The following is a 22,879-nucleotide window of genomic DNA, read 5'->3' on the forward strand; positions in this document are numbered from 1 at the left end:
GTGAATGAGGTCACCCTGCTGCTTCCATCCTATGGGCCCCCAAATCCCTCAGGACCCACCCAGCAGGTTCTGGCTTCTCCATCCTCTCTCCCCAAGTACTTTGCTGTAACCAGATGCCAGTGGAGTGCTGAGTGGCCACCAGGGGGCGCCCTGTGGCAAGAGAGGGGTAGAGGAGTTGGAGGCTGGGCTGGTCTCCGTTCCTGGAATAGGCCAGGAGGGAGGAGAAGCAAGCGGAAGGAAGACGGTGTGTGGCTGGCCAGCCAGCCCAGGAGACTGCCTCTCCGGTGGCCAGTTTGGGCGCCCTGGGACAGTGGCTGCAGGTAGGCAGAGGTAATACCAGGGTTCAGGCAGCCTTTCTCTGAGTTTGGGCCCTTCCCTTGGTCCTGGCCTTTCCCATCTTCCTACACCTTTTCTCCTTTCCTCCCTCTTCCCACAATGCCCTGCCTCCCCACCCTTCTTTTTTGCCCCCAAACCTCTCCCCACCCACCTCAAACCCTGACCCCTTCTGTGCCCCAGGCCCTTACCCTCTTAGTAACTCAGCAGTTAACAGAATCAGAGGACAGGTAGCCTGGCTGCTGCCCCCACTGCTGCAGCCTCCAGGAGCAGCTCTGCCTCCCCACCCTCCGTCACTGATCTCTGCTTGACTAGGCTGCCAGCCCCCTTTTAAAAGTAATCAGTTACTGGGGCAGGTTGCAGCAGGCAACTCAGGTGAGCCAAGTTTTCTCCCCACAGCTGAGCATGGCAGAATCTGCACAGGCCCCGGAGCTGGTGTACCTGGTCACAGGTGGCTGTGGCTTCCTGGGGGAGCATGTGGTGCGAATGCTGCTGGAGCGGGAGCCAAGGCTCCGGGAGCTGCGAATCTTTGACCTGCACTTGAGTCCCTGGCTAGAAGAGCTGAAGACAGGTGACTACAAGGGAAGGTTGTCTTTAGGAGGGTGTGGTTTCCCCAATCTCCTCCCAAACCAGGATATTCCTCTACTTGGTGGAAAAGATGCTGCATTCTGTGCTCTTCGGCCCACATGGATGGGATGAATGAGTCACTGGGAACATGGGGCTCCCAAGGGTGTAGGCTTAACCAAGCAGCTGGCTGATAGCCCTGACTCTGACATTGCCTCTGGCCTTCCTGGCCTTTCCACCAGGGCCCGTGCAGGTGACTGCCATCCAGGGGGATGTGACGCAGGCCCAGGAGGTGACAGCAGCTGTGGCTGGAGCCCATGTGGTCATCCATACAGCTGGGCTGGTGGATGTGTTTGGGAGGGCCAGTCCTGAGACCATCCACAAGGTCAACGTGTGGGGTGAGGTGCTCACCACCTAGTCTAATCCTGTACATGATACTCCCTAGCACATGGCTTGAGCTTGTCTGTTTGTTCCCCAGCCCATTTGACCTTGACCTCTTGATTCTCATGTGACAACCTATCCTATTGACAGCCCTGCCCCTGTGTAATCATTAACCACTGTCCGTCCTCAACCTGTTCTGGTTCTCCCTGGATCTGGGGTAGGGAGGGGTAAAGATGCAGAGGAGGAAGCCTCAACTTGGGCCCATCTTCCTCTTCCTCAGGCACGAAGAATGTGATCGAGGCTTGTGTACAGACTGGAACTCAGTTCCTGGTCTACACGAGCAGCATGGAAGTTGTGGGACCTAATATCAAAGGCCACCCTTTTTACAGGTGAGCTGAGGTCTCCCCCATTACTTAAAGAGCCCACTTCCCTAAGCATTGAGTCTTCCTTTTACCCTCGCTAGGGGCAACGAGGACACCCCATATGAGGCAGTACACAAGCACCCCTATCCTTGCAGCAAGGCCCTTGCCGAGCACCTGGTCTTGGAGGCCAATGGAAGGAAGGTCAGTGAAGAGACAGAGATGGGCATTTGGGGAGCAACCAGTCTGGCACAGCCTGACCTGCAGGTTGCTTTGCATTCTGCTCTGTGAGTCTCCCAACTCTTAGCCTGAGGAGGCTAGTGCAAAGGGGTAGCTGCTGGGTCCCAAGTTCTAGCAGTGCTTGCCTTTTGCCATCAGGTCCGAGGGGGGCTGCCTCTGGTGACATGTGCCCTGCGTCCCACGGGCATCTATGGTGAAGGCCATCAGATCATGAGGGATTTCTACCGCCAGGGCCTGCGTCTGGGGGGTCGACTCTTCCGGGCCATCCCAGCTTCTGTGGAGCATGGTCGGGTCTATGTGGGTAAGCACAGGGCTAAACAGGGGGAGGCCAAAAACAGGGCAAGAGGACCTGCGTTGGAAGTAGGTGGGACCCTTGTGGTTCTGGCAGGGGCAGTGTGTGCTCTGACTGGAAAAGGATGGTCCATATACAGGCCCAGGTAGATGATGATTATGTTGGCATCGTCTGCCTGGATTGCAGAGAAAACAGTATCCCTGCAATTTGGGAATGCTGATGTAAAAAGCTATAGGCTAAGGAGAGGATTGCAGGCATGGGAGCAGCAGCTCCCCAGGGAAGGAGACACAGACCAAACCAAGAAAGCAATGGCCATGGGGGCTAGGGAAAAAAGCAGCCATTACCAGGCTGTAGTGGAGGTGTGGGCAGCATCTAAAATGGGCTCAAAAAAGGGATGACTTGTACATAAGCTGGCCCAGAAAGGCAGCATCTCGCATGGTTGCAAGAGCCCTTGGAGGCATAGCCACTTCTCCTCCCTGACAGGCAATGTGGCCTGGATGCATGTGCTGGTGGCCCGGGAGCTGGAGCAGCGGGCAGCACTCCTAGGTGGCCAAGTGTACTTCTGCTATGACAAGTCACCCTATAAGAGCTACGAGGACTTCAACATGGAGTTCCTGGGCCCCTGCGGATTGCGTCTGGTGGGCACCCGCCCGCTGCTGCCCTACTGGCTGCTGGTGCTTCTAGCTGCCCTCAATGCCTTGCTGCAATGGTTGCTGCGCCCACTGCTACTCTATGCACCTCTACTGAACCCCTACACACTGGCTGTGGCCAACACTACCTTCACTGTCAGCACCAACAAAGCACAGCGCCATTTTGGCTACGAGCCTCTATTCTCATGGGAGGAAAGCAGAACCCGCACCATTCTCTGGGTGCAGGCCATGGAGGGGTCAGCCCAGTGATGGTGGGGCTGAGGCTTGGGGGCCTTTGTGGCCTGTCCACCCAGGTCTTGAGCCCTCACACCCTGGATTGGATGGAATGGTTGGACTCCAGAGCTAGAAGCTCTGTGCCATCTAGCTGTCCCAGAGCCCTCCACATTTTATGTTCACAAAGTCTTTAGTCTGTGTTGCTTTCTGATACCTCCAAGTTCCAGGGCAGGGCTTGGGGATAGGACCATCTTCACTCTCAACACAGTCCTGATGGATGGTTAGCAAAAAACTGATTCTTGGATGTTCTTACTACCCCATCCCACTTCTGATTCTTGAGCAAGAAGTGGCCAGGTTCTATAGACTATGACACCCAAGTGCCTCTGGACTAGGTTCAGATTAAAGAGCCTTCTCTGGTTTCTCCCTCTACCTTTGTCCTCAGGGTGTTATCTTCCCATTATTTAAAAATAATATATCACCTTTAGATATTATTTCCCCTCAATGAAAGCTGAGGAAATCAATGTGTTTTCACTTCTCACCCCTCCACCCAAATTGAGTTCCTGCAATATTAGCTTTGCCTGAAGATGCCCCAGTAATGCTGTACCTCACCAAGACCTGGATTAAAATCCTCTTTCAAGCCTGTGTTTATAAATCTTTCCAGCAATTCTGCCACCCGCTACCCCAACAAATTTCCCCTCCCCACGGCGCCAGTCCCATGTGGGGACAGAAGGAAGTGAGCACACAGCACGCCCGCTGTTGGATTGGTTGCTATTTCTCCCGTCCCACGGGGCCCGACCCGGCCCGGGAGCGGGGTTCGGGGCTCTGGGGACAGGACATGCAGGGCTGGGGGGCAGAATTTCCTGTATTTTATCCATTTGCAACTTGGTCACCAATAGAGAGAAATGAGACTGAGGGCTAACAGGAGAGGGTGGCCTGGCTCTGGGCCCCCAGCCAGGCCCCAGGAGTCCTGTCCCCTCTAGGGAGGGAAAGGAGAGAGCTCTAGAAACCAACGGAGAAACAGAGAAGGGGCAGGGGCTCATGTCAGCAAACACAGCTACATCACGTGACACGCCAGCGACACAGAAACACACGCCAACGCACACAGCTGCACAGCGGCAGGGGGCAGGTGGGGGAGAAGGGAGCCAGGAGCCACCCATCTTGTCCTCTGCGGGGCAGGCTGGGGGTGAGGCAGGGTAAATGCATAGAACACATCATGTGTACACGCTCAAGGCGTGGCATGAGTGTGCGATGACCCACGGGCACATGGGATGGAAATGCAGTGTGCTTCATGAGAGGCAAGGATAGGGAAAAAGAGGGAGGGAAAGCACTGAGCCCTGGCCAGGCCTGGGACCACCCACAGGGCACACATGGCTTGATGACTGTAGGTGCATGGAGTATGGGCAGCACACACTTGTCTGAGAACATGCGAAAAAATTCCAACCCCTAGACAACACTTGGACACACACAGACGGCAGCCAACAAGTAAACTTGTCATACAATGTGTGGGACTTTGAGAAAGCTCGGGCATAGTAGAACCCCAGGGATTCCCTGGTCCACCTGAGGCCCAGGGATGGTCAGTAGTGGACCTAATGCCACTTAAAGAGGTAGGAGCAGCACTCCAGCCTCAGCTCCACCCTTCTGGTGAACTCCAAAGCTGTGGGACTTCCGGAAACACCTGGGCTGAAAGCGGGGTCCTGGCAGGGAAGCAGGAAGGAAGAAGGGGGCTGGATGCTAGGATCAGTTCTGACATCTCCACAGAAGCCTGGGATGGGAGTGGGAGGGCTGCTGTCAGACTGGGCAGACTTTCTGTCCTGTAGAAGGGCATTCTGGGAATGGACAAGCAAGCTCCCCTCTTCAGGACAGCTGATCTGGGGGTTACATACATGTGGCCACATTGATACAGACACAGCTCAGGGTGGGCAGGACCCAAACAGTGAGATAGGGAAGAGGTTGGCTGAATTGGGATTGGCTGGGAAGGGTGTGTTCCAGGAGGTCACATTTGCATGGTCTCTCACACAAACACGCAAACACACACTTTGCATCATGTGGTAAACTACAGTCTACACATACACGCAAGTCCTTCACTTAGTACACAGGCATGTCCCACCCCAGGGCAGGGCAGATTCATTCACTTTGTATGTTCAGCCTACCTGTTCCTTGGCCATTTTGGGGCGGGGGTCACTTTTAACATTGTCCTTTCTCCCATGTATCTCCTACTGTCACCAAATACACAAACCCAAGAACTGTGCATATGCTGTCTACACCACAAAGGAAGCCCTTTCCTCACCATCAGAATCCCAAGCCTACATTCCTCCATCTCACCCCTGGTGTGGGGAATGGCCATTGATGATATTTTGGCAGGAGAGATGTCTAGGGGATGGGGCCCAGGACTTGGCCCACACTGGCCACTCCAGTAGATCTGAAATCAACAGTTGCCCAAGCCCAAGTTTCCTGAGGAAGTGCCCAGAGCATGGGATGGGATAGTGAGGACAAACGCTTCTCCCAGGTCCAAGGGGAGTGTATGAGAGGCAGGAAGGGTCAATGCCCTGATTTTCCATCTATCTGAGAGCAACTCTTGACATCTCACCTCATCAGTAACAACCCTAGAAATGTCCTTCTGGGAAGCATTTGTGTGTAAATGGGTATTGGCCTGAAGGGACACCCTGCCAAGATCAGCATGCATAGGCGCCCCAGTGTACATGTGTATGCCTGGGTGTGGCAACCTTCATAGGACCTCCTCAGCCTTGGTATGTGTGAGTACACTCAGCTGTCACGGACTCAGGCCTATCCCTGGGTAGAGACAAAGAGAAAGATAAGGATCTGGGCATGTGTGCACAGGGGCCCTGAGGTCAGGCAGGACAATGTAGATGTAGCAGTGTGTGCAGCCATATTGGTCAGCAGCTCTGCAGAGAGGGAGGGAGACAAATAAATCTGGATAAATAAACCTGAATAGGGCACATGTCCTTAAAGATAAATAAGTGTGTGTGTGTATGCAGGAGACAGAAACACACTATGTAGAAAGCCCCTAAACACACATGCATGCACACACGCATACCACACAGCTGTATTCCAGGTAGCATAGAAATATAGATATCTGTGCCCACCCAAAAGTATGTCCAGTCCATGACGTGGAGGGCTTTAAGAAAACCTATCAACACTTCAGACAGATGCACACACACGGGTACACACGTCCCTCACATCACCTATTGGGGAAAATGCACGTCTATGTGGGTTGAGCTAGGTCATTTACATGTAGATGCTTTCCCTCACCTCTGGGGATTTTCAAAGCCCACAACACACACACACACACACACACACACACACACACACATACACATACACATACACATACACATCCTCCCCAGGGCACACAGCAGCCCCTGGGGTAACAAAGCCACGAGGGTTTGTTCTAATCACGTGGAGTGTCTGCCATGGCCCGTGTGTCTCTGGGCCTCCCTGAATCCTCTGAGAATGTGGAACATCTGCACACACATACACACTACCCGCCTCATTTGTAGCAGATGGGGGAGGAGGTGTCACTGGAGGATTTGTGTTGTATTAGGTTCAAGCACTCAAAAACAAAATTCCATGTACACAAATTGTGTGTCCACGAATCTGTGGTCACGCACACACCCACACACACACCTATTCACTGAAGACAGACAGGGGAGTGGTGGGCTGCTGTGTTGTACTTGGGTACAGTCTACCCAACAACCCAGGTGAAGGGGAAAACACACAGAATCAAGGTGGGGGCAAAAGGGGTGATTCAGTGCATCTACACATCTACACATGTACACACACGCTGGGGTGTCCACACGTCTCGAGCATGTGCCGGCGGCATGCATGTTGGTGTGCATGTGTAATCACGCCTGCTGCTATCTACGTGCGGGGGCAGGGGGTGGTCCATGGCAGGGTGAGGCCCAGGGACTCCAGGGTCTGCCGTGGGGTGGAGGAGGGAGTGGGGTTGCCTGGGTCTGTTCTGGGGGTGAGCTTGGAGCAGGGGATGGAGTGAAAGGGGTGGTGGGGGTATTGCTCCCAATGTGGTGGGGGAGGGGTCTGGGAGAGATAGGGGTGGGGGCCTACAATCCCAGCGTCCCCCCAATGGATGACGCCAAGACCACCCCCAGCACCACACAGCAAATGATGATCATGATTTTCTTCTGCAGGTAGAAATATAAGAGAGAGACAGAGACAGAGACAGAGTGATAGAGAGAGAGGAGACAAACCAACAGACAGATGGGGTAAAAGATGGGGGAGGAGGGTGTAAGGGAAAAGAGGGAAGAAAAAACAGAAATAGGAAGAGGTCAGAGCCAGAGATAAGGCCTCTCACCCAATTTCAACACTCAGCTCAGCCCTGGCCTGAGCCCAGCCCCACCCACCAGGCTCCTGGTCTCCCTGCCCCCATTAGGCCACCTGCCCTGGCTCACCCTCCGCGCCTTGCTCTGGTATTTCACAGCTTTCTTGGTGTCGGACACAGCTCGCTCCACATAGTCCACGGAATGTTCCACGTTGTACTCGATGCGGTCAATCATCTCCCCCTGCAGACAGAGGAAGTGTGCACAGGAAGAAACGGGGGCTAGGTTGGGAGAGGGAACCTCAGGGACCAGGGAAGCTCCTGGGGTGGCATGGCAGAGCCAGTACCTGGCTTTCCACAAGCATGGCCATGTCCACGAACATGTCGTGTAGCTCGCGGATGCTGGTTTCCAATTTGATGATCTCATTGTGCCTCGTCTCTATCTCATTCAATGCCTGCTTTGTCATCTGCGAGTCCATTTTGATCTAGACAATGGGGATTAGGGAAGAACGAGATCACTCTTCACCCCTGTAAGAGTTGATTCAGCAGCCAGAGTGTCTGGGTTCAAATCTGAATGTTATTTGCTAGCTGTACCCTTGGGCAAATTTAACCTCTCTGGGCCTTGGTTTCCCCACCTAGAAAACGTGGATTGTAACAGTGCCCACCTCACTGGGCTGTTGTAAAAATCGAATGCATTAATATGTAGTATATCAGGGACTGGGATGTGGCTCAGTGGTACAGTGTTTGCCTGGCATGCCCTGGGTTTGATTCTCAGCACCATTAAATAAATAAATGAATCTTACTTCCAAAAAAATATGTAATATATCAATTAGAACAGTACTGGCACACACTAAGCACTGAAGAGAAGCTTTGTTCGATTACAAGAAATAAAACTTGTCTAGAGCCCACCACCTTGCCCAGGAACTTCCTCTAACACACACACCAGGGAAGCTCAGGGAAGAAAGATGTCAAAGGCAGCAGGTAAGAAAGTGGCAAGCAGACAAGGAGGCCCAGATGAGAAGGCAGTGTGCCCACAAGTCGTCTGGAGCCTGCATGGGATGAAGCAGGGGATAAATAATAGCCAAATGTACTGCAGCCCTTGTAAGGTAGGGGCAGAGACTCCAATTCACAGTCAGATCTTCTCCCTCCCCACAAACTCCTGGCTTGAGCTGGTCTATGCACTTCCCACTCACAGTGTCGATCATATTTACTACTCCTTTGCTCTAAAGCCTGCCAGACTCCCCACTACCTCAGGCTATGCACCTTTACTTTGGTAGTCAGGGCCCAGTCTCCCTTTCAGCCCATACCTCTTGCTCATCCTATAAGAGCCAAAACCACCCAGTGGCTGTTTGGTGAGTGGTCTCCTCTCCCCGTTTTTGTTCAGTTTGTTTCTTTGCCTATATCCCCATGTCCAAAATCCCCTTGCCTCTTGAAATACTGCTTTTCTGACACCTCACTCAGGAAGTCTTCCACAGCCTTCAGCAAGGTCCTGACCACCCTGCTTTATAAGGGTTTCCACTGTAATGATGGTGACCCAGTTGGCAGGGTCAGCTCTTGTCCATTGAAATGACTCCCTTGGAACTGTCCACCAGGCTTCTTCCATTCTTATACAGAAGGCCTGGCCATAGCTGTTTGGAGGGGAGGAGCTCCAGGCTAACTGGCCCACAATCAATTTGCCCAAAGTAAATTCAAAAATACCAATTATCCAACTAACAAGTTACTGATAACTATTAAGACAATCACAGTGCATACTTTAAAACTGACCTAGAACCATTACCCAGAGCACTGGACACCAGAAGAAGAAATAGGGCTGGGTAGGCCAGGGCAAAAGTCCATAAGGAGAAAGAATTACGGTTAGGGAAGCCCATCCGTTCACATATAAAACAAGGGCAGGGCAGTGAGCAAAACTAAGACATGTTTTTAAAATCTTCAAAATGTTCACAAATGAGTCATGTGATGAATGACATACTTCAGGAGGGGAGCATGGAGTGGGTCGGAATAGTGGAGAGTTCTGACTCTCAAACTAGGCAGTAGATTCAAACCTTTCAGGTCAGTCTTCCTTATGTGAAGGGGCCCCCCTGGGAGTTGTGGAGAGGATGAAATGAGTTAGTCCGTAAATGTAAATGTGTAAAGTGCTTAGAACAATGCCTGGCACACTGTTGTTTGCCAGTTTTATGGGGGTGCCTTCCTGCCCTTCCCCCCACGGAATTCCCCTGTTCCTTCTCCAGTCTGCCCACCGCTAGTTATTCCAGGTTGGACTTAGGACCTTGGTCCAACCTGAACTTGGGGAGGAGAGGCGAATGATTCCCCAAAACAGACTCCACCCCGACCCCGGGGCTCACATCATCCGTGAAGATGGCCAGTTTCCCGCTCTCCAGCATGTCTTCCAGTTCTTCATTGGTCGTGGTCCTGCCGGCTGTAGGGAGAACCGACTATTTGCTCAGGAACTGGACCCGCCAGGGGACCTGAAGTGGTGGGATGGGGCAGGGACCCGGGAGTCCACCCTCCCAGCCGGCTTGGGCCAGGCGCCCCCTCCACAGAGAGGAAGGCCTGGAAGGGAGCTTGGGCAGCCACGGGAAGTATGAGGCGAGAGGCACACGCACTGATCTCCAGCTGTCGCTGGATCCGGTCCTTGCAGCGGTCCCGGTACTTGGACTGGGTCGCGTTATATTCGGTCATTACCTCCACAAACTTCCGGGAGAGCGTAGAGTGCTGGGGTGGGTGTGGGAGGACAGACACCAGGAGTCAGGGAGCGAGGCGGCGGCGGGCCGGGAGGCCGTGCGTGGATGTTCGGGAGGATGCCCTCAATTACTTTACGGCCCCTCCTTCAACTCCGACCACGGCCCTCACTCCCCACCAAGGACTGTCCCCCGTCCCATTGCTGAGTATCACACCCTGTGCCTAAATCAGCTAGTGACCCAAAAATGGGGCCCGGTTCCGCCCACCTCTACAAGCCCGCCCATCCCCTTGGCCACGCCCCGCGCCTCTGCTCGGTTCTGGTCCTCCAGTACCCAACCCGCCTGGCTCCAGCTAGGTTGCCTCACCAGCTGGGTCCAGGTGCCGCCCCAGCTGGGCCGCCACCTCCTACCTGGGTCTTGCGGATGCGCAGGTCCGCGGAGGAACGGTTCAGTCCCTCCTCTTGTTCAATGCTTTGCTCGATCGCTGCGAGAAAGAGGACGCAGTGAGGGACAGGAAACCTGGGGGTTGTGGGGCTGGGGTCCCGGGCTTATGAATTGTCGATACCCAGAAGCAGGCTCCAGGCCTGGGAAGAGATGGCATGCCCATGGCGGGAGCAGGCATCCAGGGTGAGGGGCAGGCCAGCAGTACAGGTGTTTGTGGGGTTCCTAAAGGCAGGTAGGAGGGGAAGTTGAGGGTTAGAAGGTCACCAGTCAGAAGGGAACTATTTGTTCTAGTGGAAGAATCAGGTCTTGGAAAGTGCACGACTGTAGCTCCTGCCCAACCCCAGGACATGTGGACCTAGTTTACTAGAGAAGGGTTTCAGTAGTGCAGAGTTCTCTGGACAGAGATAGAAACATACCCTGTGGTGGTTGTTATTGTTGTCATTGTTGTATTGTTTGTTTGTTTGTTTGTTTTTTGGTACTGGGGATTGAACCCAGGGGAGCTTTACCACTGAACCACATCTCCAGCCATTTTTGGGGGTTCCTCTGAGTTGCTAAGGGCCTCACTGAGTTGCTTAGGGCCCCGCTAAGTTCCAGAGGCTGGCTTTGAACTCGTGATCCTCCTGTCTCAGCCTCCCAAGGCACTGGGATTACAAGCATACACCACCTTGCCCGGCTCTTATTTTGGTTTTCAGATGAGGTTTCATTAAGTTGCCTGGCTGACCTGGAACTTCTAGGCTCAAGCCATCTCTCTGTCCTCAGCCTCCTGAGTAGCTGGGCAAGCCACCACACCTGGCTCCACTGTGTTTTTTTTTTTTTTTTTTTTTTTTTTTTTTTGGTGAAAGGCAGACACTTCCAAGTGGGTGGGGTTCACCCTCCCCCTGCTCTGTGAGGTGATCCCTGTTCTGGGAGTTCCCACTTCTAAAGGATGTTCTGGGAAAGCGCACAGATTAACTGGGATTCCTGCTTCTGGATCATGCACTCCTGACACTATCATTCAGATTTTCTAAAAAACAGCCTGCAGTAAGATCTGCTTCAGTAAGATCAGAAAATGCAGCAGGAATGAATCACCAGGCCTTCTCAGACCTCACAGGGCCTCCAGGCCATTCCTGAGAACATCACTTCTCTGTTCTCCTGGCAGCGGGGAAGGTATGGGGCTGGATGACACCCCAAGGATCCCCTGCCAGCAATAGCAGGCAGTGACTGAGTGACGATTCTGGCCCAGCTGATTCAGGAAAATCACAGGAACACATATCCAAGTTGTCCCAGCTTGGAGCCCTGTTGTCAGCTTTGGGGTTGGCGCCAAGTCTGGATGGAGGGGTCTTTTACTGGATCTCACTGACTTTTTACAGTCATCCTGGGAGTTCAGTGATACCAGCTCATGCATCAAACTGGAAAATTAGTCAAAGGGGTGAAACAGCTCTTTCAAGGTCACAGTTCAAGTCACCAACTAGAAGAGATTGGAGGAGATGAGAATCTTCTCTTTTTCTGGAGACACAGAGGGCCAGCTTCTTAAACCACTGTCACATTTCCGGTCTTATTTCTGGGTCTATTCACGAACCCCCTGAATCACAGAGCTCTCCCCATAGTCTTCTGAAAAACATTCATGGTCAGAGCTCAATGGGCACAAAAAAAAAAAAAAAAAAAACATTGAGCACAGAGGTTTTTAAACTGTGTGCCAGGAGGAACCAAGCTTTTGAGAAGGAATCTCAGGGGCTGTTGCAGAGAGTGAAGGGAAGGCCAGGCAGGTAGAGCCTCCCAAACCCAATTCAGCCAGAGCAATCTTTTATGTTTCTTATGTTGGGATTTTTTGGTAAGATTTCATTAAAAGAAAAAGATTTTTCTGTCAAAAAGAGAAAAAAAAAGAAAAGAAAAGAAAAAGAAGGCAGTTTTGAAATTGCTTCAATTTCTCTTACTATACCCATGAGCAAACTGAGAGGGAAGAAATTGTGCAAAGTGAGTTGAGAGTGGAGACTGGATTCCCTCAGCCTGGCTTGGCACTTAATGTGACCCTGGGTTAGGGCATTTTCCATTCCAGCCCACTCACCTGAGTGTAAAGGGCTTGATCTTATGAATCAGCACCAGAAACTCACATGTGGCCTCGCCTTGAATCCAGGAGAACTTGGGAATTTCAGTTCCCTGGACCAAGGTTGGTGCTCTCAGGTCAGACATCTCATAAAATTCCTTCCCCCAAGGCCTCAGACATTATAGGTGCTTGGCAAATATTTTCTGATGCCGAATTACCATAAGCACACAAATTAGCATCACAGTACCACTGCTATTCCCCTGGCACCGGCAGACAAGGAGGTTCCCAACCCACAGTGCGTTGGGGGAAGGTGGTTATTACCAGCACCCAAGTCCTTAAATTAGAGTGAATACATGAGCATTTGGCAAATCCCTCCTGAAAGCTTGCCAGCCCCTGATGTCAGCCACACAGTCCAATCTGTCCTGAGTCGAGGATATCAACTCAGAAGCATTTGCTGAGCCCACCTACTGGGTGCTCAGTGCTATGCTGGAGGCCTGTTCAGGAGAAACGAGGACTTAACAAACCAAAGCTGCTTGGAAGATTCTATTTTTCTGATGAAACTTTATGCTGATGAAACCAGTGAAGCTCAGATGCAATTTAAACAGAAACTTTCCTCTCTCTTATTTCCCTCTCAAGTGTCTTTCTCCAAAGAATCTGGATCAAGGAGGCCAAACTGGGTGTTGATACTTTCTCACTGTTTAGGAATCTGGCTCCTGGAAGTCTGTGGACATTCCTTACAAAAGGCCAGTTTTGTGCAATAGAGGGTAGAGTACTTTTTCTCCCTAGTAGCGGAACTGCATCCCTCACCTTTCAACTTGGACCGGACCTTGTTGGCCGTCTTCTTGATGTCTGCAGTGAGGTCCTCCAGCTCTTGTTTGGTCTCTGAGGGGAGGGTGAGGAGGATGAGTGAGAATTCTGGGTGGGACCCTGGACATTCCCCCTACCACTGACACCCGGTGGCAGCACTCACTTTCATCTGGGTTGGGCGCCGCCAAGATGGCACTGTGCTGTTTTTTCACCTGCTCTACGTCCTCTGACAGCTTCTCAATGCAGCCTCGGATCTCTTCCACCTGGGGCAGAAAAATCAGTGCTACCCAATCAGGTTGTTGAGCCAGATGAGGGGATCCAGGGGAATCAGCCAGGACAGAAAACAGGCCGGATGCAAATGGATTGATAAAAGGCCAAGGGGAGTGAAGAATAGAAAAGGGGTGCTTTTAGAATAGAAAAGGGGAGAAAAGAAAATTGTTGGCTAAGGGCCAGATTCTGGGTCTGGGGCATTAAGGATTCATTACCTGTTCAAAGAACTCATCCATAAAGTGGTCCCGATCCACGTGAACCACCTCCTCCTCATCATCACTGTCTTTCGCCTGTGAGGCAAAAGAAGGCTGAATCTGTGAGCTGTCCCTATCCTGGGCCCCCAAGCTGGTTCTCTAGCTCTCTAGCCCTCTACCCACCACACATATATGGATACTGTAGGCTCAGAAAAGAGGTCTTGGGAGGGGTCCTGAGTAGGGGAGATGGCAAGGGCAAGTCAGAATGAGAACCTGATATACCTTCTGGAATAAGGTCCTAGAGACCAGGGTAACTGATAACTCAAAGGACGCCTTGGAGGGAATTAGCAAAAGGCAGATGGATGTGGCCTTATGGGTATAGATGCATCCTGGAAGGGGACGGTATTCAGGGCTGCTGCTACTGATCAATCAGTATGAACATACTTCAGTATTTTAACAAACCAGCTAAATGTCAGTTTTGCAATAATTGGCTCTGGGATCCAAGAAGGACGCTGGAATTGTGTCCCAGGAGCCTGAGTGTCCCTGACATCCCCAGCAGTTCCTGCCCAGGCCTCACTTTACTCTGCTTCTCTTTCCCCGCTGCCCCCATCTGACCAGCCATGTCCCCTGTACAAGGTCACTTCACTGCCAGCAGCAGGCCCCAAGTTGAGCAAGCACGGTCAGGCCCAGTGAGGGTGGGATGAGATGGAGGTGGCACCTGGACCTCCCTAGTTCCCTGTGTCTTCCTCCCCCCACCTACTCTCGCTCCCCCCGCAGCTGACTCTTCTGACTCTTCTTCGTGTATTCACTCGCTTTTATCCAAACCCTTCCAACTGCACACCCACCTACTCTCACTTGCTTGGATTTCCCAGTCGCAACCTGCAGCTGCTCAGCCCTCCACCCTCGGGGCTCAGAGACACAAAGGGATTTACCCACCCACACCACCATCGCCACCAACAGACAGACCAGTGACACAGACAGAAGTGCCGACACAGGCACACAGAAATAGGCCCCGACACCCACATGGAGACACACTGTCATGTTGAAGTTCACCTGCACACAGACTTGAGCAAAATTGCACGTGGACACGTGGACACACAGACCTTCGGCAGTGCCCTTGGAGACACTGAGGAGGGCCCTGGGGGTTTGTTCTAGCCTCTCTGAACCTTGGGTTTGCACATTCATTTAGAGCTGGTCAGAGGGCACTGGGAGGGCTCCTCAGGGCCCTCCACTGCTAACTCCAAGCTCTTCTCGGCTTGGGACAGAGGTCTGAGGGCAAAATCTGAGCCCATCAAGCTTAATTATGTTTGGAGCCCTAATCAGCCCCAGTGGAAATTTCAACAGAGTTCATCCGGATTTCGAGGAAGAATCTAGCCAGAGTTCAGACAGAATCTAGCCACTGGAGCCTGAATGAAATCAAGACAGGATCCAAACAGCCTCTACCTGGGGGTGTAGCCAGTTGGGATCTAAAGAGAAGAGCCAACAGGGTCCGAGCGGAATGCAGACAGGCCCTTGCAGAAACCAGACAGGCTTAGACCAAACTAGGCTAAGTTCAGACAGATCCCAGACAGCTCAGATCGAACCTAGACAGAGCCAGATGGGACCTCCATGCAATCCAGACAGCCAAGAGAGCTTGGAATCAGCAGAGCTCCGACAGCATGGGGAAGAGCACTCATAGCCCAGAGGAGACCCTCCCAGTAGACGCCCTGAAGCCACCCCAGCCTCCTGCCTAAGTTCTGCCCAAACAGAACCCTAGGGATTCTCCACACACATTCAGGGCCCCACACCATGTCAGAGCACGTGCCAGACACTTCAAGACAACACCAAATATCTGCCTAGAGAGGTGGGTGCCTCTGTCACAGTCCACAGCTGCCCCCAGAAGAAGGAGTGGCACAGGTGGGTCTTGGGGACCCTGATAGGACTTTTGGCTTCTTAAGCCTCCACGCCAGATAGACCTTGGCCCTAAGAAGCTCTGGGAGGTGGGGCTTATCTCTGAGGACCTGCTGGTCTCCTATGATGGTTTCTAACATCTCAGTCCTCAGAACCAGGCTGCCCTAGGAGGCCTCCTCCCCTACAGCCAAGAGCTTTGCTCTGCCCCTTCTCTGTGTCTGCACACTCATTCAGCCTCAACTGTACCTCATGGGGGTCAGGACACCCTCACTAGCCCTAGTACCTGGGAACTTTCCTGTTCTCTCTTTCCCTTTTCCATGTCAACTTTAGGAAGTCTTTCCTAAAGTCTAATTTCATTCTCTCCTGTTGTTCCCAGAGCCACTGCCCCTAGATTCTTCCTGTAGTATCCTGGGCTACCTGTTTACTTGCCCTTGAGAGAGGAAGAAAGGTGGAAGGGTATAAATATGATTTATTTGGAATAATAATTATGAAGAGTGCTGAGAGTTAATAATCCTTCTTCTGCATTTACAAACACTTTTACACCCATAATCTCTTTTGATCCTCACCATCATATCTAGCCCTGTGAGAAAAGCTGAGCAAATATCATTGTCCCCATTTCACAGATGAGGGAACAGGAGGCCACAGAAGGGAAAAGAAAAGTGACTTGTCCAAGACTGAATAGCACCAGGACCTGCCTCCTGTCATGGCCTCTCTAAGGCTCCAGGCCAGCCTCCCAACTCCCAATGACTATCATCAGCTCCATTTCCTCTTAGGTCAGCTCCCACTAAGGCCCACTCTGGGTAAGGCTCTGTGTCCTGAAAACCTAACAAAATGTTATCATTTGACAGTAACTTCTGTATAAATCCTACACTCTTTTTATCTTTTTAAATCTTCATTAAAATCTGTAAGGATCATTGGTCAACATAATTGCAATTATGACAAACATTTAGATAGTGTTTTACAATGTGCTGGGCACTGTTCTATGCACTGTGCATATATTTATCCATTTAATGTTTACAACAGTAAACATTTGAAGTAGAGATTATTATAGCTCCCTTTTATTGATGGGGAAACTGAGTCAGAGGGCTAAAGAACTTGCCCCAGGTCAGCAGCTAGAAGGCCATGAGAATTATCAGCATGTAGTGAAGGCATGAAGGCAATAATGTCCAACCCACAGGGTGGGCAGGAGGGGCAATGAGATAAGGCAGGAAAAATACCTAATGCTGCAAGAGAGAGATTAATAAGTGTTTGGTGAGGGTTGACTATACTCTGCCTCTTCCATGTTACAGAAGAAGAAACAGTCTCAGAAAGTTCACCATACCTGCCTAAGGCTTCACAGAAAATAAGGCCTTATTGAGACTTAAACCTGAGACTATCAAATCCCAGGTTTTTCCCTGTCCTACCAAGGAGGACAGTCCCTCTATTCCTTGCTGGCCCAAAGAGCCCTCTCTGTTGTTTCCTCAGTACTTTTGAGCTCCTGTGGCCAGGACAGAAAATCAGTAAAAGGGGCCCAGGGTTGCAAGAAGAACCCAGCCAGAAGCTAGACCTTCCAGCCTCTGCTTGACTTGCTTGAGACCCTAACCCTCTCTGCTCTGAGGTGTGCATGTTTAATAAGGAGCACCTTATTTTTTTTTTTAGTGTGACACATTTTAATGCATATATATATATGCATATTGGTTACAGAAAAAAATAACTTAATTGATTTCACATGTTAGACACTGGACAACCAATAAATGCCCTTTGCATTGCAATCATTAATGTAATGTTTAATATCAGTGAGCAAATTGTGCTATTGTAGGCAAGTGTTCTACCACTGCATTATACTCCCAGCCCACATGCTATTCTAAAGATAAAATAAAATTAAACAAGCTCTAATAAACAATGAGCACATTTCTAGAAATCAGACGGGACTAAAAGAAATCAGGCTGTGAGCAAATGAGAGGAAAAGATGATCAAATGTGTCCCAAACCACTTTGTGGTGGCCTCAGGCTGCAAATGGACAATTCAAGTCTCCATTTCCTCATGTGAAGAATGAGGAAGATAATTATTTATACTCATCTAACACACAGTACCAATTACTATGAGTTGGGCCCAATTACAAGTGCTTTGCATTTCTTATTTAATCCTTATAATCGTCCCATGAGGCAGATGCCATTTTTATTTCCATTTGATAGATGAGGAAATTGAGGTAAAGAGAGATTAAGGAACTTGCCCAAGATTATGCCATTTTTGGGGTGCTGATGAGGTAGCGATGCCTAGATTTGAACCCAGGCACTCTGCTCTTTACTGCTCACCAACTGCTCAAGTGCTTGGGAGGATTAAAGGAGTTGGCGCAGAGCACTGGAGCACATTCTAGAACTGCCTTGGCGATGCGGGAGCATCCAATCCAAGCCTCAGCTTCATCTGGCCTCAGATCCTTAAGTCCAGAGATACCAGGGCCCTTAGTGTGTGTGTGCTAGGGGAAGGGGGAGACAACAAGGACACACACATAAATGGAAAGAGGAGAGGGACAATGTGAGCCAGCAAGTCAATAACCAAAGAGACAGATGGAGAGGTAGTGACAGAAACACAGAGGCGGAGAGACTGCAACTGGAACTAGGTGACTGAAAAGTCATAGAGGGTGTGTGTGCGTGTGTGTGAGTGTGTGTATGTGTGTGTGTAAACACACATGTGTGCCCATGCATACTAACACACTGCTCACCCATGCTCCTCAGCATTGTTTGATCTAGAGGCAGCAGCCTCTTTGCCTGTGCCCCCTCCCGCTTCTGTCCATCTGTCTCCCTGGCCTGGGCCTCTCATCCTCCCTCCCTCCCTCCCTTCCATCCTCCTATGGTCCAGCCTAGCCCTTTCACCCGGACCTCTCTCCTCCACCTTCCCTGTCAACCCACCTGCCGCCTTTCCCATCTCCCTCCGCCTCACTGAGTCATTCATTCATCTAACAAATAATGTACGATTTATGCCAAGTTCTCTTCTAGATGCTGCTGGTGATACAGTGGTAAAGAAGACAGGCAGAAAGGTCCTGCCTTCAAGAAGCTGACTCTCCAGAGGTGGGGGAAGTGAAGGAGGCAGACCATGAAGAATGGACAAGATAATTTCCAATTTGTTAAATAAGATGTGATACAGAGAAACAGGTATGAGAAAGACTTCATACAGGGTGGTCAGGGAGGGTCTTTCTGGGGAGGCGATATTTGAGTTGAGTCCTAAAAGAGTGAACTGTACTACAGTAGGGGACACTGCACTCAAGGCAGAAGAAACAGCATTCTGCACACAGGAAACAAGTGTAGAGACCCTTAAGCACATTTGGTGTATTTGAAAGGCAGAAAGAAGCCTGGTGCCTCTAGAGGACATACATTCATTGCTGGGGTTCTCTTAGTGTCTGTCCACTCCCTCCTCCCTCTCACCTCTTTTCCCATGCTCTCCCTTTCTATACTCCATGTCCCTGCACATATCCCTCCCTGTCTTCTCTCCCCACCCTTCTTCTCTAGCTCACCTGCTCCCTTCTTCTCCTCTGGAGCCCTACCCCAGCTCACTCCTTGGATCTGGGAACTCCCCATCCATATCCAGCCCAGCACCTCCCGTTCCAACCAAAAGTGCTTGGTGAACCGGAAAAAGAATCTCTGTTTCAGTACCAGCTCTGACAGTAAGTGCTATGTGACCTTGGGCAAGTCATTTTTTTCCTCTGGTCCTCAGTTAACTCCAAAATAAATTAGGGGTCATATCCTGCCCATCTTAGGGGGCTTACATGATACTCAAGAGGAATGTACAAGTCATCTATGGAACATCTGGGCACCAGGCCCCCTCCAAGACACTTTATGCATATTAACTACTTTTAATCTTCAGAGCAAACCTGTGAAACAGGTGCTATTATACTCCCAATTCATACAAAAAGAAAATGAGAACCAGACAGGTTAAGCAACTTGCCCAAGGTCACACAGGAAGGAGCAAAGTTAGGATTTGAACCAAGATCGCTGGTTCCCAAGTCTGGGTCCTTAACCACTATATGCTAAAAGACTAGAGAGCCCCTTGGGGATGCTAAGAACCGCTGGAAAGACAGTCAGGCCCTCAGGCTAACATTCCTTCCCACCACCAGACCCTTCCAGCATGTCAGAGACTCCCCTTTACAGGCTCCTCATGACCATTCAATCTCTCCGGCCTCTCAGCACCTTGCGGGGGAAATCCTTTCTGAGCCCCACCCACCCCCTCCCAAATCTCCAGTCTCCTGGAGTTGTGACTAACACCAAAGCCATCAGCATTCACTTCTCCCCAACTCCACACCACTCCCACCTCCCCAACCTGGCCCCCAGCAGCCCCAGCCACAGGTTCCCTCACCTCAGGGCTAGGGGCCCTGACTCACTCAGCCAGGGAATGAGGAGCACTCCCCATCCCCCACCTCCCCCTCCAGATCTGTCTTAGCCTCTTCCCTCCCTCTCTAGAATTATACCACAATTCTGCCACCACCTCACCCCAACCGCTTCACATTTCTCTGGGTTTTGGAGTCAGGGAATGGTCTTGGTTGCAGAGGATCTCGGTTCAGACCTGCACTCCTCCGTTACTAGATGTGTGACCTTGGACAAGTCATTTAAATATCTGGGCCTCAGTTTCCCCAACTAGCAATGAGGAAGTCTCTCTGTCCACCTACCTAACCAGGTTGGTAGAGATTATGATGGCAACCAGTTTTGCAAACTGCACCACGAGGGAAAGGGAGTTTTGAACAAGGATGCAGAATCTAACTGGCCTGAGTTTGAATCCGGCCTTCTTTCTAGCTATGTGACTTTGGTCAAGTTCCTTAACCTCTCTGGGCTTTTGTTTCCTTACTGTACAATGAGATAATACCAGCTTCATAGGGTTGCTGTGAGGATCAAAATTATTTAATACATATAAAACATTCAGAGCAGTGTTGATGATTATCATTATTGTCATTTTCCTCACACCTGAGTGTATATGCATTAAAAGTTTAATAAAGAATTTGAATTCCCTCCCCATAGACAGTAGTCACTGCCTCCAAGCTTGTGTCTCCCTGAAAGCTGGGTCCTGGCCCCCAAATTCAGGGGGCTTTCCAAAGACAGCTCTTCATCCACTGTGTCCAAACTTCTGCTTCAAAGGCCAAAAAAGCAGAGATCTCTGTCAGCGTGGCAGACTGGAAACCACATTCTGGTCCAAAACCTGCCCCCCAGACATTCTTGGTGACCTTGGGCAAGTCCCTTTCTATATCAGAACCTCAGTCTCCTCATCTGTCAAATGGGATAATAACCCCTGGGGTAACAATCCATAGTCTCCTCATATAGACCCAGTACATCAGGATACAGTAGCCACTGGCCAGAGCCAGTACTTTTATTAGCATAACACTACGGGCCATGATCCCATAGTGGACTGCCAGCTCTGCCTCCTCAGGACCCAGGTCATTTCCCCAAATGCCCCAGCATCTTCCCTGCCTCTCAAACCATTCTCATTAAAAGCCCCATTTCCCAGCCCCTCCAAAGAGAGGCTTCCTCTGCAGACTCCAGGGCTGCTTCCCTGTCTCCCAAACACAACTAAGTGCCTGGCTGGACTCCTAGAGCCGGGCCTCTTCAGGCCTGCAGACCTGGGGCCCATGTCAGCTCGGCCTGACTGCTCAAGATGCTCCAGTTCCCCCAGCACAGCACAGCCCCTGTCATACAACCCAATTCTGTGACCCTGTGTGTGGAACCTCCTCTCCTCTCCCACCTCTGGGGTCACCCGGACTCAGGCCCTAGCCCTCTGGCAGTCTCCTGAGGCCAACCCTTCTTTCCCTGTCTCTGACGGGCCTCCTCCTCAGGAGGAGCAACACAGCAAGTGCACACACACGCAGACACTTCATTCACTGCCAGGTGTTGGCATCCAGTCCCAACCTGTGTCCTTCCCCATTGCACCCCCCAAATCTGGGTCCTGCTACACTCAGCTTGGCCCAGTAACCACCCCATCCTTCTGATTTGGCAAATCTTCTCCCAGGATGACAGTACCCTCCAATTCTCTACTGACATTCACTCCCCTCCTTCCCCAGGTTAGACCCCGACGGCCCTTCTGAGAACACGGGGTGACCAGGGCCCTGAGACCTCTCCTGCTCCCTCGTGTCTTAATGGCTTCCAACCCCTTCTAGCCACTGTCCCCAAAATGCAGGTTCACTGGAGACATCAGGTGCCTGGAGATACTGGGGTGCCCCGGCTCCCAACCTCCAGTCTCATCCTTCGCCCCCACGTCCCAGCACCTCCCCCACCCCATCTCCACGCGCTCCCCAAATATTGGGGTCCCGCCCCCCGTTGCCCCCACCCCCAAGCTCACACTCCGCAGCTCCTGAGTCCGATCCTTCATCCTGCGACGGCTCCTCCTCCTCCTCCTCCTCGTCCTCCTGTCTCCGCTGCTGCTCTCCGCCTCCCACCTCGGAGCTGGAGGCCGGGGTCTGGGGGCGCCGGGGGGCGCCGGAGCCTCCGAGGGGGACCTGCAGGCGGGGGCGTGAGCGGGGGCGGTGGGCCGAGGGCCGGGCAGCGACAGGGGCCTGGGCCGGGCTCAGCTCTGCCTGGGCTGCGGTGGCGATGCGGCTGCGGCACAGGGTTGGATGGAGGGATGCGGGAGCCGAAGCGCGGGGGAGGGGGGCGGAGGGAGGTGAGGAGGAAGGGAGGGAGGGGGGAACCGGGAGGGGGCGGGGAGCAGGGGGCATGCGCAGCGCCGGGGGCTGGGGGCGCCTGGGGGTTGTAGTCCGGGGAGGGGGACCCACGGGGAGGGGGACTGGAGAGGCCTAGAAGTGGGTGGGGGAGGGCAGAGCCAGAGAAGCTGGAGAGATGCAGAGACAGAGGAGATGCTGAGACAGGCACAGAGATGCTGGGGTGGCCTGGGGGGTGGCGTGGAACGGCAGAGAGATGGGGTAAGGGAATGGACTCGGGGAATAACCTGAGGAGAGGTGCTGTGGATCCCTTTACAGCGAGAGATATAGATAGATTTTATGTTTCTGTCTCTGTGTGAGCCTGCGCACGACCACCTCTCTGTGAGCGTGTGTCCCTGCAGGAGGCTCTTTGGATACTAGAAACAGCAAGAATGACCCTCTGTGTAGTTTTTGTGGTGCAAGGAATCAACCAAAAGCGCTCGCTGAGAAGGACGTGGGACTTGTTTTGAACAGCCTTCCCTACCCTACCTGTGAGCATCCCTGGCAGCGGTGGATCTCAGAGCTCTGCTTGTCTACCTCCAGGGACAGGGTGCTCACTACTTCCAAAGACCTCCTGATCCATCTTTAGATT

General features: G+C 51.8%; 2 protein-coding genes across 5 annotated transcripts; one reads left to right on the forward strand and one right to left on the reverse strand.

The window, feature by feature from the left end:
* The first annotated feature begins 114 nt into the window (after nt 1-114).
* On the forward strand, nt 115-3,674 carry HSD3B7 (hydroxy-delta-5-steroid dehydrogenase, 3 beta- and steroid delta-isomerase 7). 4 transcript variants are annotated; one of them, XM_079120506.1, is made up of 7 exons: nt 161-320; nt 733-904; nt 1,140-1,295; nt 1,559-1,667; nt 1,742-1,841; nt 2,109-2,178; nt 2,653-3,674. In XM_079120506.1, exons 2-7 carry the CDS (start codon nt 739-741, stop codon nt 3,066-3,068), a joined length of 1,017 nt encoding a protein of 338 aa, XP_078976632.1. In that variant the 5' UTR covers nt 161-320; nt 733-738; the 3' UTR covers nt 3,069-3,674. The 4 variants fall into 4 exon arrangements, with proteins under 4 accessions (XP_078976633.1, XP_078976632.1, XP_078976630.1 ...); XM_079120504.1 differs by having other exon boundaries at nt 162-320; nt 2,016-2,178; XM_079120505.1 differs by having other exon boundaries at nt 178-330; nt 2,016-2,178.
* A 421-nt stretch (nt 3,675-4,095) lies between these two features.
* Nucleotides 4,096-22,244, reverse strand: STX1B (syntaxin 1B). Its single transcript, XM_079120510.1, has 10 exons — nt 21,930-22,244; nt 13,764-13,838; nt 13,442-13,541; nt 13,279-13,353; nt 10,415-10,488; nt 9,930-10,038; nt 9,669-9,742; nt 7,674-7,811; nt 7,460-7,570; nt 4,096-7,192 (listed from the first exon to the last, which is right to left on the reverse strand). Exons 1-10 carry the CDS (start codon nt 21,957-21,959, stop codon nt 7,112-7,114), a joined length of 867 nt encoding a protein of 288 aa, XP_078976636.1. The 5' UTR covers nt 21,960-22,244; the 3' UTR covers nt 4,096-7,111.
* Between the last annotated feature and the right edge of the window lie 635 nt (nt 22,245-22,879).

The sequence above is a fragment of the Sciurus vulgaris genome (genome assembly GCF_902686455.1).
Source record: "Sciurus vulgaris genome assembly, chromosome: 18".
Classification (NCBI taxonomy): Eukaryota; Metazoa; Chordata; class Mammalia; order Rodentia; family Sciuridae; genus Sciurus; species Sciurus vulgaris.

Coding starts and splice junctions, on each gene's coding strand:
- HSD3B7 (XM_079120504.1), top strand. CDS start 739: ATGGCAGAATCTGCACAGGCCCCGGAGCTGGTGTACCTGGTCACAGGT. Junction 1,296..1,558: donor CCACAAGGTCAACGTGTGGG/GTGAGGTGCTCA, acceptor CCTCTTCCTCAG/GCACGAAGAATGTGATCGAG. Junction 2,179..2,652: donor GCATGGTCGGGTCTATGTGG/GTAAGCACAGGG, acceptor CCTCCCTGACAG/GCAATGTGGCCTGGATGCAT.
- STX1B (XM_079120510.1), bottom strand. CDS start 21,959: ATGAAGGATCGGACTCAGGAGCTGCGGAGT. Junction 9,743..9,929: donor CCAGCGACAGCTGGAGATCA/GTGCGTGTGCCT, acceptor TTCTCCCTACAG/CCGGCAGGACCACGACCAAT. Junction 7,193..7,459: donor ACCAGAGCAAGGCGCGGAGG/GTGAGCCAGGGC, acceptor TTCTACCTGCAG/AAGAAAATCATGATCATCAT.